This window comes from Ambystoma mexicanum, chromosome 2q (genome assembly GCF_040938575.1).
Source record: "Ambystoma mexicanum isolate Mex_15411 chromosome 2q, UKY_AmexF1_1, whole genome shotgun sequence".
Lineage (NCBI taxonomy): Eukaryota > Metazoa > Chordata > Amphibia > Caudata > Ambystomatidae > Ambystoma > Ambystoma mexicanum.
In genome coordinates, this window is record NC_090924.1 from 985,596,658 (window position 1) to 985,611,373 (window position 14,716).

The following is a 14,716-nucleotide window of genomic DNA, read 5'->3' on the forward strand; positions in this document are numbered from 1 at the left end:
ACAGTACAATAGTCCCTACTTACTAGAAAGAAAGTGAAAATAATCTTAGATAGTTTTGAGTGATAGACATCTTAACTCTTTCCCAGCTGTAAGGACAAACTAACAGTGACCACTGTACAATATACCCATTATCAAGACGTCTTTCATTTGTTGTGTCAACCACCTTCTCAAAAGCTAAAAGCTACGCCAGCAAGCACTTCCTTCTGAACTGGATTTGACAACCAATGACTTCTATAATGTTGGGATGGTCTTCAACGAGCCCAATCTATCCAAGGACATGGAGAGAAATATCGTGTAGTGTCTACAACACCAAGAATGCAACAACATCCTTGAAGATGCCATGCACACATGAGCGTTGGCTCAGGAGGTGTAGGTCTTCTAACTTCAAAATGCCCCAAAAGGAAAGCACATTGTGCTGATGAACTCTGAATTGCATCCATGCAAACCAATAATGGGTTCTTACGCATTTATATGCCATCCAGAGTCTACCCACAATATTCTCCACTAATTGTGATTCATGCAAAACAAATATAAAAAGAAAAAAGGGGGGCACCATCCCCATGCCCTCTCACCAAAGAACTAAGCACCACATTTTTCTCTCGTCCCTGATGCCCACAGTTTATAATGCATAATCTTATACTACTGAAATCCATATATATTTAATTCTGCTACTCAAAACCTCCTACAGATTAATTTCCAATCAGTTACATGGCCTATGAGTTAGATCTTCCTGTACATAAACAGTACCTTTCAAACCATGAATGTTTTCTCCCCTTGGAAAAACAGGACTAAGGATCCCATACATCTGCCAGACACCCAAGTACTGGATGAAGTGCTGGGTCAAAATATTACCCAGTAGAAGTTACTGGTTTATTTATTGGGATCTGAAATTGCCTTTTGGACAGTGATGTGCTTAGCTGCCACAAATCACAACGCAAGAGGAGCTGTGCCCCTATTCTCCGAGCCATGTCTGTATCTGGTTGCCAATTAAAATAAACCATGACCAGTACAGCAATCAGGTAATAAAGGGGCACAAAATAAACCATGACCAGTACAGCAATCAGGTAATAAAGGGGCACCTGGCTAGGCCATGATTTACTCAGGTGAGTATATACTTATAAACTAACCCATTAATCAGGGTGAGAGATTGCACACACTTTCATATTTAAACACCTACAGACGATAAACAAATTATTAGATTTTTAGGGAGTCAAAAAAAGGAAAATTAGTCTCAACCGAATGATTTTTTAATCAATTGTCATTTGTCAAAGTGGAGGAAAACACCCATGGACACTTGTCAATTCACAATTTCGTACTACATATGAATCAATACAGTCCAGTCACATTGACCTGACAAATAGTGCAACACATAACAGGTTTTTCATTTTTGATGGACAGAAACTCAATTTAACAAATAACATGTGAGCACAGATACATGTTTGCAGTGAACAAATAACAGTGTTAAGCGAAAGGGGAGCATTGCCCCGCCATCGGGATTGTCATTGCCCGCCGGCTGAGCTCAGTAAGAGGAGGCATAATGTGGACACGTCAAGGGCATGTAATGGGGCAGCGTGGCATGCAAAAACGCATATTTCTGCTTGACTGGCGCGGATTTAGGATCAAGTTTCTGTTACCATGCCCAAATCAGTATTTGAGATGGTTTTGTGTTCTCTTGGACTGTGGCTCATTTTTAGGCTATTCCCTTTTTTGAGAAGCACACTGTGAAAATACTGAAACAGTGTGTGCGCCCAGCTAACAGAGGAGTAGTACTATTACTGTGAGATGCAGTACAGGTAATTTTAATAATAATTGGTTATATATAACGCGCTCAATACCCAAAGGTTTCTTAGTGCGGACCCGGGGATCGAACCTGTGTTGCTCCACGGCGAGCGCTTTGCATCTGAGCTATCCTCCTGAGACTTCTACACCAACATCGTATGAATCCGCATTGAGGTTAATTTAATAGAAATTAAATGTGACTGGGACAAGGGTCTAACCTCTCATGGCAACCTCACATACAGGAATGCGATTTGCACGGGACCAAAATAGACTTTAACAGGCGCAAAAGAATAGATCGATTTTAAACTGACATGGAAGATTATCTGGCACCAACATTCTGAATTGATGAGCAGTCACTAATGCTAAAAAGTCATTCTGTGTCCTATGTGCCAAAAGGCTATGTCAAAACCAAGTCTGTTTTCAGTTTTGATAGTTGATGTTTACCACAGAGTATTCCCATCAAGCCTATTTTACAGCAATAATAACTGCAGTGGTGGACTGGATTGGCTAGTTATGTCCCTGGGCCCACTCTATTTTTCTCGGGCTTAACGCTGGCCCCAGTGCCGTAACTGGCTGTTCCATCGTGCCGATGTGGGGGTGCTAGTAGCAAATTATTATTGTTTACATTTCACCTTCTGCGTGTGTGTGGACCGCACCAGAGCCAGTCATGGAAATGGAAGATGGGCTCAGTGCGGATCCATGACTGGCTGGAGGTGGAGGCAAGAAAAACAGTAGACCCGAGGTGGCGGAGAAGGTAAGAGCGGGCGGGAGAGCATGGGAAGAAGGGAGGGAAGATGTAGGAGGGAGTGGGTGGTGAGGGAGGCTGGCAGGGAAACAGGAACTCTGGGAGGAAGATGCCGGCCATTGGATGTAATACAGGCTTGGATGAAAAGATTCAGCCTGAGTTCCTTTGCACCTGATAGGCCGATGCTTTCTCCCCAGGTACTAATGGTTTATAATGCATAATAATCAAACTAAAAACTATGGTTGTGACCATTTCATGTTGCACTTTGCTTTTTTTTCTGGTTTTGATGAAACAATGCTGCTTTTCGTTCACTTTGCAGAGATTCTTTTAGTGTTATTACTGAATCACCCTCACTCTTTGAAGTCCTTTCACCTATTAAAGGCCTTAGGGTACATTTTCAAAAAAGGTAGCAGGCGCCCCTCTCCAGAAAGACCACGGCATGATAACCTGTTCTATTGTTTTTTCCCTCTTTGAGAGTCCGCAGCCATCGCTTTTTTCTCACTGTACCTTTCACATATGGGAAATATTCATTTGGATATCAGTCTTTGTCCCACCAACATGGGCAGTCCAGCACCAAAATGCTATGGCAATTCCCTTCTGAACAAGAGTACCAACAGCAACCCCATTCACGTGTTTCAGCGTTGTTGGGCCTCATCGGTGAGGTGGAGCTGTGCCTCTCTAAGCACTGTGAGCAGGAGTCCACGTCTGGGTTCCCCCAGGTAACTCAGGGTGACCAACCCCAAGTTCCTTGCAAACATTTTCAAAAAAAGGTAGCAGGCACCCCTCTCCAGAAAGAACATGTCAGTCTTGTTGTACCACAGGGCATGTATATATGTCCTAATTCGGGGATGGAGGCATAACTGGTGCGTCCCACTCGTCCTGGGGCACGACAGACCAACATTTTCTTTTAGGCCCGGCACTCTGGGCTCCCAAATGGCCGAACACGAAAAAAAAAGGTCTCTATGTTCCTGTTTTAGATCAGCGGTGTCAGTCACAGCCCTGCATTTAGTAGCTTTCTCATCTTCACTCAGAAGCACCATAGTGTTAAACCACAGCGAATACATTTTTGTAAAACGTGTTAATGCGTCACTGGACTATTGAGCGAACCAAACATTGCGTTATTCCCTCACTCCTTAAAATGACACTTGCTGTACTGTAGCTTCAGAAGCAGTAGTGGAGGATTTAATAGAAGCCCAACGTATTATCCGAGAAGATGTCACTCCCCCATCTTATTCGCGGTCCAAGGTTTTATCACAACATACAGTGATTGTCTAAGAGATTTCTGGAACATGCCGGCGGGAAATCCCACTCTCATGTGGCAGCTCACAGGCTACTGCAATGGTCATTGGCATGAACTCATCTACTTCCCCAAACTTATGCCTGAGAGAAAGCCGATGGCAATAGATTTGGTTGGGGCAATTGTCTCCGGAGAGATTGACAGTTCCCAGTGTCTGTATGGGTTATTCGCATCTTGGGCACATGTGCAAGTGAAACAAGTCATAACATTGTACCATTAGGCATGTTTTAAATAAAAGTAACAACCTTTCAAACTAATAATTGATTTGAACACCTGAAAGAAGCAATTTTTTTCAATCTATATTCTTCATGAGTAAAAACAGTTCACCGACATACTTTAATAGGAGTGAAATTAGGCATTTAAGCTGCAAGCTTGTTTCTGCATAGGGTAACAACTTTAACATTTAAATGAAATTATATTTTATTCATATCGCCTAATGCACATGTGTTTCAGAGCACGACCAGGCAAAGGGAGGGGAAACACAGGGGAGAACAAAAGAGAAAAAATAGAAAAAAAACAACGATCTTACTAGGCCCAGTGACATTGAGAACGCTGCAAGTGCATGGGAAAGGGAAATGGGGGAAAGTGCATGGAAAAGCGGTAGAAGTGGAAAGTGCGCAACAGAAGAGAGAGCAGAATAAATAATAATAAGTAAAAATAAATAAATAAAGTCAATAAACAGTGGTAGTGCAGCCAGCAAGTGGCAAGTGCTAGGATAGTCCGATAAGTGCAGAAGAAAAGTGGGTGGTGGACTGTATGGGTACAGGTACAGACCCCAGTGCAAGGGGTGGCTCAGAGGCAGTGCTGGAGGGTGGCAGGGTGAGCAGGTACCTGGGCCCGAAGGAAAGAGGGTGGTCAGGAGCACAGTGCCAAGAGAGAAAAACAGATCAGCAGGGGAGAAGAGGGGCAAATGCAGAAGCGAAGAGGAAGGTCTTGTGGTGCTTTCGGAACCGAAGATCGTTCTCCTGAAGTTTCAAGGTGGCAGGGAGGCTACATTAAGGTTACAGTTGTAAAAACAACATTTGTATTAACTTGTTAATTTCTAAAAAAATATATGTTTATCCACTCTTTTTCTGCACAATTTCCAATGATGTTGAATGAGACGTTTGGAGGAAAAGTAGCCGTACCCTGTAAGCTGTAATGTTGCTATTACTTCTTGGGTTACACTCTGTACCAGGAGTATTTGACCACATTTTATGAGCATTCTGATTGGCTAACAGAAAGGTATCGTCCAGGTACCAAGGGTGCAGTCAATAAAGGAAGATCAGTCATGCCGAGATTCCATCGAATCATCACAAATGTCTTACTTGGTGAACATAGATTTTGAGATGCCGGAAGTGGCCAGTTCTTATAGTATCCTTTGTACACATATGTCCCATAAAAGAGCACCAACGATATTAGACACGTATTTTTGATATTTTACAGGATATTATGACAGTATATCAGGGCGTTTACCTTTGCTGCAAGGGCCATCGCATTGTTTGCATTTGCGTACTCCATTTTCCTCTACTTCGAAAGTATTCCCAATGCAAGACCTATCACAGGAGCCACGATCAGTTACCACGAAGTTGTCTGGATAGAAGAAACAGGATAAAGTTGCTGTGAACGTTTTTTTCATGAAGTGCAATTTGGCATTTCTCAGTAAACCTTAATTTTATGCATTTGGAAGGAAATGTAAATATATATGGCAGGTTATTTCTCTAGGGAGGCCTTTCAGCTTGACTTAACAAGAAATTAAAAATCTGCATAGTGAGCATTGCCGTGCGGTTCTCATTTTTTTTCTGGTGCCGGCGAATGGGCATTTACCGGGTCATTACGCCCTTACCGGACCCGGTATTTGCCCATTCGCGGGCGCCAGAAAATATTCTTCCCCATTCCCATTCGAGCCCTATAGGGCTCGAATGGGAATGGGCGGTCGGGTGCACCGGCACCATTCACGAATGGTGCCGGTGCATCCGACAAGTTGTGCTCACGGGTGCCGCTCTGCCCGCCAGGTCAGACTTGGCAGGCATAAAGGCACCCGCGAGCACAACTCATAGTTTGCCGGTCCGGTAGTAAATCAATTTTAAGTGTGCTTCCAACTGTGCACCCATCATTCTGCACTGCTTTTTAGTGCTTGCTTGGCAAAAATCGATTCTAAGTGGGCTTCCAACTGTGCATCCAACATTTTGTACAGCTATTTAGTGCTTTCTTGCTAGAATCAATTTTAACTGTGCTTACCAATTTGTCAATGATATGTGAATCTGGCCACTTCCAACATGCTCAATGATTTCTGTCTGCTTGGCTGCCTGGTGTGATTTTAAGGTTGCATAGTGTCTCTGATCCTCTCTCCTGCGAGCCTCTTACCCCCCCCCCCGCCAACCTTCCTCTTCTTGTCTCTGCCCCCATGGTGCTCTCCTTCTCTCCTATCTTCTCTGACTGCTTCTTCATCTCCTATCCTCCCTTTGTCACAAAGCCTGGAAGGAAGAAACTAAAAAAAAGACACTCCTGAGTTCCAACCCTGGTCTGCCCTTCGCAGAACCCTACATCAATGCTTCCTCCAGACTATCACTGATATTCTCTTTGCTGATCCTTCCTCTGACTTCTGGACTCCCCATATGGTCTCTGTCCTCTCCCCTTTCTCCTCCTCGCCCATTACTGACGGCACCAGATGGGAAGTGCTGTTGGCTCACTTCGCATCTTCCAAATGCTCCATTAATGTCTATCAAAATGGCACTACCATGACCCAGGGCTCTCAGCCTAACCTTCTCCTCCTTGACAGGAGTCGTCCTTCTCTCTTCAACTTCCCACCCTCTCCTTCCACCCCTCTTTCTCTCTTCTCCCCTGCCCCCCAGTGATGGCACTGCACCCTGGAGCTCCCCTCACAAACCTGTTTGGGCAACCAGCTTCAATGAGCTACCCTCAATTTTTGCTCTGCTATCAAACACTCCTCTGACATATGTCACCTCCTTGAAGACCTTGACCATGACGTCCTTGCTCTCACTGAGACGTGGTTCAAGGCCCGCTCCATTACTGCTTTTGACACTCATCTCCCTGAGGGCTACAAGATCCTGTTCAATCCCAGGCCCTCTCGGTCCGGTGGTGGAGTGGCTATGATCTTCCCCGAGTAGGTTCCTGCCTCCAACGTCTACACTCAAACCTACTCATTATTTGAAAGCCTAGTCTGCAGGCTGTCTCACCTACTTTCTCTCGTACTCTTGCTACCATCTACAGACCCCCGGACTGTCCTCCCTCTTCCTCTCAGAATGGGCTGACCTTTCCTTCTCTCTTCTTGCTTCTTCCCCCAAACCTATCTTCCTTGGGGACTTCAATATCGATCTTGACTCTCCTTATATACCCACTGTTAATTTCTGTGACCTCTGCGACACACTTTCCCTCACTTTCCTTCCTCAACTCACCCTGCGGGACACACCTTGGATGCTCTCGTCTTAACAGACATCCCTCTCTCCAACCCTCTCACTACCCCTCTCTCCTGGTCTGACCACTCTCTCCTCTCTTCCTACCTTGACCTCCCATGTTCCCTGACGCCTCCTCCCGCACTGCCAGTCTCTTTCGCACTCATTCGACCGATGAAGCGAGTGTCAGGTGCTGCTTTTCTCACTTCTTTCATCCCTCATCCTCCCCCTTCATTGGACTCCATCTCTCTATCTCTAACACCCTAGACATCCTTGCCCCTGTCATGAAGATCCGCATGAAGCCTGTCTCCAAATGCAATTCTTGGTATGACTTTGACTTGACGGCCTTGAAACGCAAGTGCAAAGCTGCAGAGCGGAAGTGGCAGGCATCTAGCTCATCCTCGGACAAACTGGCCTGTCGCCTAATTTAAAGGCAATACTGTCCCTCCATCTGCTCCAAGAAAAGTACTCATGTCCAAGCATACATCTCTGGAGCCACAAATAACATGGCTGAACTCTTTAAAATCTATAAGGAACTTGCCAATCCTACGGCAGTCTCCTCCTCTCCTCCTCCCTCCCAGACCCTCTGCTCCTCACTGGCTGCCCTACTTTTACTCCAGAACTCAGGACATCCTGTCTTCTATGTCTTCTGGTCCCTCCACCCCCTCCTTATCTTACCTCCCCTGGACCTCCTCCCCCATACTCTCCTCTTTCTCTCCCATTGCACCGGATGAGATTTCTAGGGTGGTCCGTTCTATGAAGGTCCCCTCTAAACAGATGCTCCCCTGCTCCTCCAGAACCATCAAGGACAACATTGCCTCTCTCGCTCCAGCCTTGGCTGACCTCTGCAACCACTCCATTCCCCACTGGCTCCTTTCCTCAACCCATTAAGCACTCTCTTGTGCACCCTCTCCTAAAAAAGCCATCTGCTGACCCTTCATGTCCGGCTAACTATCACCCTATCTCTATCACCCCTTTTTTGGGCAAACTCATGGAGAAGCTGGTTATCGCCCAACTGACCATCCACACCAAAATGGCTGGCTGCCTCCACAACCACCAGTCCCGTTTCAGGGCAGCTACAGGTACGGAAACTGTTCTCTTGAACACCCGTGAAGACCTACTCTCTAACCTGGATTCTAATACTCCATCTGTCCTGATCCTCCCAATACAAGGTGCTTAGAATTTTTGCCCAGCTATCCGTACACTTTCCATCAGCACAGGGCCATCTGCAGAGTCGCTAGGATTTTGTTTTCTGCACTATTTTTCCAGAAAAAGATGTATACATTTGTTTGAAAATACAATTGGGGTTTAAGAATTTGACAACAAATATGCAGTGACTTACGGGGACATTTTGTCACGCAAGTAGAGCCAAAGGAATATTTTCCATCCGGGTTCACAACCATCTGGTATGTAGTGTGCTCATACAACTGTAATGGTGGGCAGGTCTGCTTACACATGTTCCCATCATGAACCAGACGACACACCTGTTATTAAACATAGGAATATTTTCATATGGAAATGTATATTAGTTTTGACAATGATTCAGTGCATTTTACCAATCATCTTTTGCAAGGGGGCTAAGTGCATTGTACAAGTCATGTTAGGCATACAATAAATACATTTAGTGTCTTTTAAAACACTATGGCCCTCATTCCGAGGTTGGTTCTAGTCATGGCGCTATTAGCGCCATGACTAGCACCAATACCGGTATCGCCACCGAATTGGTGGTATGGGGACTTACCGTTCTATTCCGACCTTTGCGGGACCGGTAAATCCCCATTTGAAAAGCCATTCCCCATTCCCATTTGAGCCCCCATAGGGCTCAATGGGAAGGGGGAAGGTGTCAATAACGGTACCACAAATTGCGGTACCGTTATTGACCCCGGTATCCCTCTGCAGGTCCCATCCATAACGCCTGGTAAAACTAGGCCTTAAGGGAGGGACCCGCAAAGGGACCTCGGAATAGGGCGCAAAGGGATTACCGGCACCGGTGTCATTACCGGTGCCCGGTATCCCTTTGCGCCCGGGTCGTAATGACCCCCTATATGTTTGTACTAATGTATCACAATAGCAGCATCAAACCTACCATCAAACCACACTTCCACCACAGTGTCTCTTTTTAAATACACATTTGATAAAAATATGCATTTAAATCGATTAGCCCCACAGCTGAAATGCATTTCGACTCCTAGCCGAAGCTGTCCAAAGGTACTAATAATGATATGATATAATATGTTATGACATGGAAATTGTCACGCGCCTATACACAAGAGTTTCAAGCCGCGACAAGGCAAGGAAGGGGGAACAGAGGGAGGACAGAGACAACGATCTTACTAGGCCAAGTGACATTGAGATGGTGCAAGTGCAGGGGAGGCGGGAGTGGAAAAGTGCCAGGGGAAAGGGGAAAGGGGAGAGGGCAGTGCTGTACATGGGATCAAAATAATACCAAGAAGTGCGCCAGCAAGTTGCAGGAGCAAGGGTAAGTGCAGGCAGCAGGTGCCCAAAAGCGCAGGTAGGGGGACTGTAGGGTTACAGATACAGGCCCAAGTGCAAGGGTTGCCGGAACTAGTGCGGGTGTGCAACTGGGCGGGCAGGGACCTGGGCCCAAAATCAGACAGGAATTCAGCAGGGGAGAGGAAGAAAAAAGGCAGAAGCAAAGAGGAAGGTCTTGAGTTGCTTCCGGAACGGGAGATGGTGCTCCTCAAGTTTCAGAAAGGGAGGGAGGCTGTTTCAGAGGGAGGCCCCTGCCAAACAAAGAGATCTACCATCAACTCGTTGCTTGGAAAAGCGAGTGACTCTGAGGGAGTTGGAGGTGGTGGAGCAAAGCGCTCGAGTAGGAAGGTATTTACGAAGAGAGAGTTGGAGGTATTGAGGACCCAAGCACCAGAAGGCCTTGTGGACAATGCTGAGGGTCTTGAACTTAATCCTTGCAGCCACTGGGAGCCAGTGCAGAGATTTCAGTGCTGGAGAGATACAATCCCTGGGCTTGAGGCCAAAGACAAATCTCGCAGTCCTGTTCTGGATGAGTTGCACAGGGCGGAGAGCAGAACCAGGCACTACAAATCATTAATAGGAATGTATGTGGAGAATGTTAGCAATATAAATGCACACATTTGGTTGTGTAGTGGTGTAAGAATATGCAGTGTATACACATTCCTAATATTACACCTATGTGATAGCGCCTCCCATCTCCGGTCAGTTGGGATGGCATCACTCTGTCATAAGTGACTTCATACATGGTAATTTGGTCAAGAAGTACTATCACACACGAGTGGATGGCATATACATGCTCCACGCTGGCTGGGAGGTTGTGCACGTCACAATTCAGCTGTAAAACAGGAATGGCGGAAACACAGAGTGATCAGCACATGCGCACTCCACTGCAGTGTGCATTCATGCTGTGGCAGACATTGAAAGAGGGATGATAAGTACCTGACCCTAACCTGCAGCAATGTGCACATACAATGGCAAGTGCTAGGGTAGCTAGCAACTCACCTGCTTCAACATTGTGCACAGCAATATGAACAGACAACATACCTACACAGAGGGCACTACTAAACAGAAATACGGCACCAACACACAAAATGACAAAAACTACCACTAGCACTCCAATATCGTGGCATCAGTAACACATTCAGTGCATGTGCGAGTGGAACCTTTCCTTATTATAAGCAGCAGAGTAGCCAGAGTCTAAATGCACACAGACATAGGGAAGAAGCGTCATTGGTATGCAAATCTGTCCAGTGCCTGAGCGTCGGGACTAGAGCTGTGCACACTGTACATGTGGACCACGCTGAAAGTGTGTTATGGAAGTAAGGGTGGTTAGTCAAACAGTGGAACACAGCAAGCATGTCAGCAGTGTGCAATTCACTTTGGCTGTGGAAGAGGTGCTGTTAATGCATGTGAGCTTGGCTGCAGAGGGTGGTGGACGTGGTGCGGTGTGAGGACTACATGGAAGGTGCCCAATATTGTTTCAAGATGGCGGATATTTGTTTCATGAAGTGACTGAGTTGTAGGAATCTGTCTGTAGTCCAGAGTACTTCATCGCGGGTTGATTTATGCCACTTCTTAGTTTACAGGTTAAAGGAGCAGAATACTCACATTGGGAAGACAGACCCATCGGGTTCATCCAGCTCCCACTATGACTCTCTCTGAATAGTCCCACAGAGCACCCTCACAGCATTCCACTCAGCACTTTTCAGACACGTCATTCACACACACCATGACTCATAAACAGGATAGAACACCCCCCTCTTGCACACACATCCGCCAGCAGGCACAGGCAGGCTATAACAGCTTACTCATTTACAAACAGACTGATACAGCTGAGAACGGATGAACAACAGGCCCACGCAGAGGAATACTTACCCAACCAACTGCACACATTCCCATTTGTCCGGGGAAAGACAAGATAAACAAGCAAGGAGGTCAACTAGGGTGGGTGGGAATTCCTACATTAAGGACCTGGACTGAGGTAGGACCAAGGAGCAAGTACCAGTGGTTCGCAAACTGAGGCACAAAGAAGAACCAGCAACAGACAAGGTGGATCAGGCGAGAGGAAGCTGCGCAGAAACAAGCAGCAACCAGGGATTCAGAGCAACATCACAGTCACCCTTGTAATCTCACTCATCGAGCACATCAAATGACCAAATCATTGACATTAAATGTCTGGCATGGCATAACTTACCCAATAGGCACACTTAGAATTGATAGACACATTACACTCCCAGTGTTGAGAAACGCCACCCGTAGGTGCGTCGAAACCGTAGCAGAGATGGAACAGATACTCCCTACAACAGGTGTCTGCAACCTTTGGCTCTCCAGATGTTTTGGTCTACATTTCCCATCATACCTAGCCAGCGTTGTCAATTGTAAGGCATCATGGGAGTTGACGTCCAGACCATCAGGAGAGCTACAGGTTGCATACCGCTGCTCTACACTTTAGGAATGCCATCAGCAAAAAAGCTAACGTATCTCTGGGGTTTCTCACAGGGTACAACCACAGTTAAATAATTGGTCACTGCAACATACGTAATTGTATACAGACATAAAATCGAACACTCAAGGCAATAGCAACTGAGTGGATGCGAGCTTTAGAGATACAAATAGGTTCCTTGATAAACTGTATGCCGAACCCAAAGTCCTTGAACCTAGGAGAGAGAAAAATGTGTTACTTCGAAAATGAACACACTATCACAAGCACACAAATATTCCCTACGATGGATAGACCAATGATTCCATACAAGGAACACAAGTCGCAGTAAGCTAAGTACAAGTTTGAGGCAGGGGGCGGGCAAGCTAGAGATTGCCCAAGCTAGAGATTATCCAAGCTAGAGATTGTCTGGGTTGAGACCTCCACCTGCTCCCATTGGTGCATGCCCACGAGTGGGCTGGCTCAGGTAGCCAGACCAAAGCAGTGACACTCACGGTGTCTGCAAATGGCAAAAATGTTTTATTTAGTGGTCATTATAAGAACTGCAACTATATGCCAAAAGAATCAGAGACATGGCTAGTTCCGAAAAAGATCAACCAAATGGACAAACTGTTCATGATCAAGCTGTACATGCCAAAACATAGTAGAGGCTGCAATCTGTGAGTCTGGTCCCTTCATCACTGAAAGCAATCTGCGCCGAACCCAAAGGCGAACCGACAATGGCACTCCAAATACCTTGCCCGCACTGTTCCACTAAGAAGTGGGAGCCAGTTTTGCCCCCGGACCGAAGGCACAACTGCGCCAACTGTACGGCACTGCTCTTTGGTGCTCAGACTGCGGGCATAGACATTTTTCAGTGTCCAAGTTAGGAGCTGAAGAATGGACACGTGCTTATGGTTTAAACAATGGCAGCTCAAGCAGGCCACATGAGATCCTATTGAGAGATGCGCGTGCTGAATTGGAAAGATGCTGCAAGTAGCAAACAGCGTAGGAGCCAAGGGCTTTCTAGGCCTTCCCTTCATTCCTCACATGGCGCGTAGCTCATGTTTCAAAAGATGCTCCTGGCCACGCTGGTAGCCAACGCGATCCCAAGGACCACCGAGGGCGCAACTACCCTGAGCGTAAGCAGAAGTGTGGTTGTGTAGCACTATAGTCACAGTGTGGCAAGGGGACTGTGAAAAGGACCCTGCCCCTACACCCAAATCCTCAGCAGAGACCACATCATGTATCGGGTATCTTCGAGCCCTGATTGCAGGACCATACAGCATTAGAGACCTCCTGCATGTCACGTGATGAGAGGCAAATGCCAGACCCAGTCAACGCAGGCACACCTTACTGCAGTATAATCCAGCCGGTCCTCACACATAGGAGGAGGTCAACAATACTCATATATGATGTAGACCCTTACCAAAGGCATTGGCCGTTGCTCTGTCCACACAACTCAGATGACGGTAATTTCAAAGGTGAAAGCATCCCCAATTGTAGGCTGTATGGACACATTTCTGTCCCTCACCCAATAGCAGTTACAGCTAAACTGAAATCTGTTTCAACTCAATTGACTGTCAATCAGCATGGCTGCAACCCTTGAAAAATGTGTTGCATGTCTTACCCCGCCTGGGTCACAGTTCCGCTACTTTTTTTGGTACACTGCTACCCATAGCTCTCAACCATTTGTGTTGCAAAGGCGGGTGAAATCACCCGATTTTGTTTTTGGCGGGTGAGACGCCCATTGGAATGAATGGGCGTGCAGGATGCTTGGCGGGTGAGTCAGCCTTTTACAAGGCGGGTGTCACCCACCAAAAGCGTGTGAGTTGAGAGCTATGCTGCTACCACTGCCCTAAGAGATCTTTTTTTTAAATGTATTTATTTATTTATTTTTACATTTGTAGAGCGCACTGCACCCGAGAGGCATTGAGGTGCTTTTTACAAGAAAGTGTACGTAGGCAGGATTACAATTAAGACAGCTAGTTACTTGGTTACAACATGTGCGCTAAGTTACAAAGTACAGTTAAGGGTGTTCATATTTGGTTACAGTAGTGCACAAAGTCAGAGCTTGGGAGTTAACAGATAGCAGTTAGGCAAATAGTCTTGTTTTGATGGCTTTGCGGAACGTTAGGTGGGAGTCAAATCCCCTGATGTGCGAGGGTAGGGCGTTCCAGTGGGTGGCAGCAATGGCTGGGAAGCTGGAACCCCATGCACGCACTCTGCATGTTATGGGCTTGGTGATCATGTTGGTATAGGCTATTCTGGATGGCCTAGCGGATGTGGGAATGGCTACACGCTGAGCCAGGTAGGGGGGTGCCAGATCATGGAGGCATTTGTGGGTGAGGGAGAGGATTTTGAAAATGATTCCCTGTTTAACGGGAAGCCAGTGGACCTGTCTTCTCAGGTCTGATATGTGGTCCTTTCTAACGAATCCTGTGACAGCCCTGAGGGCGTTGTTCTGGACAAGTTGGAGTTTGGCAATGTTTTTGCATGATGTACCTCGGAGGAGAGCATTGCAGTAGTCCAGTCTTGAGCTGATAGTAGCCCTGGCAATGGTGAGGAAGTTCTGTGTGGTTAGGAAG

The 14,716-nt window shown here is 46.4% G+C and overlaps 1 protein-coding gene across 1 annotated transcript in view; it reads right to left on the reverse strand.

The window, feature by feature from the left end:
• The window catches only part of EGFR (epidermal growth factor receptor), an 810,606-nt gene that overhangs the window by 167,647 nt on the left and 628,243 nt on the right, over positions 1–14,716 (reverse strand). Inside the window, exons 7-8 of the mRNA XM_069648296.1 lie at positions 8,559–8,700; positions 5,277–5,393 (exon numbers count right to left, since the gene is read on the reverse strand). Coding sequence (XP_069504397.1) covers positions 5,277–5,393; positions 8,559–8,700 — 259 coding nt within the window. The remainder of the gene's footprint in view (positions 1–5,276; positions 5,394–8,558; positions 8,701–14,716) is intronic.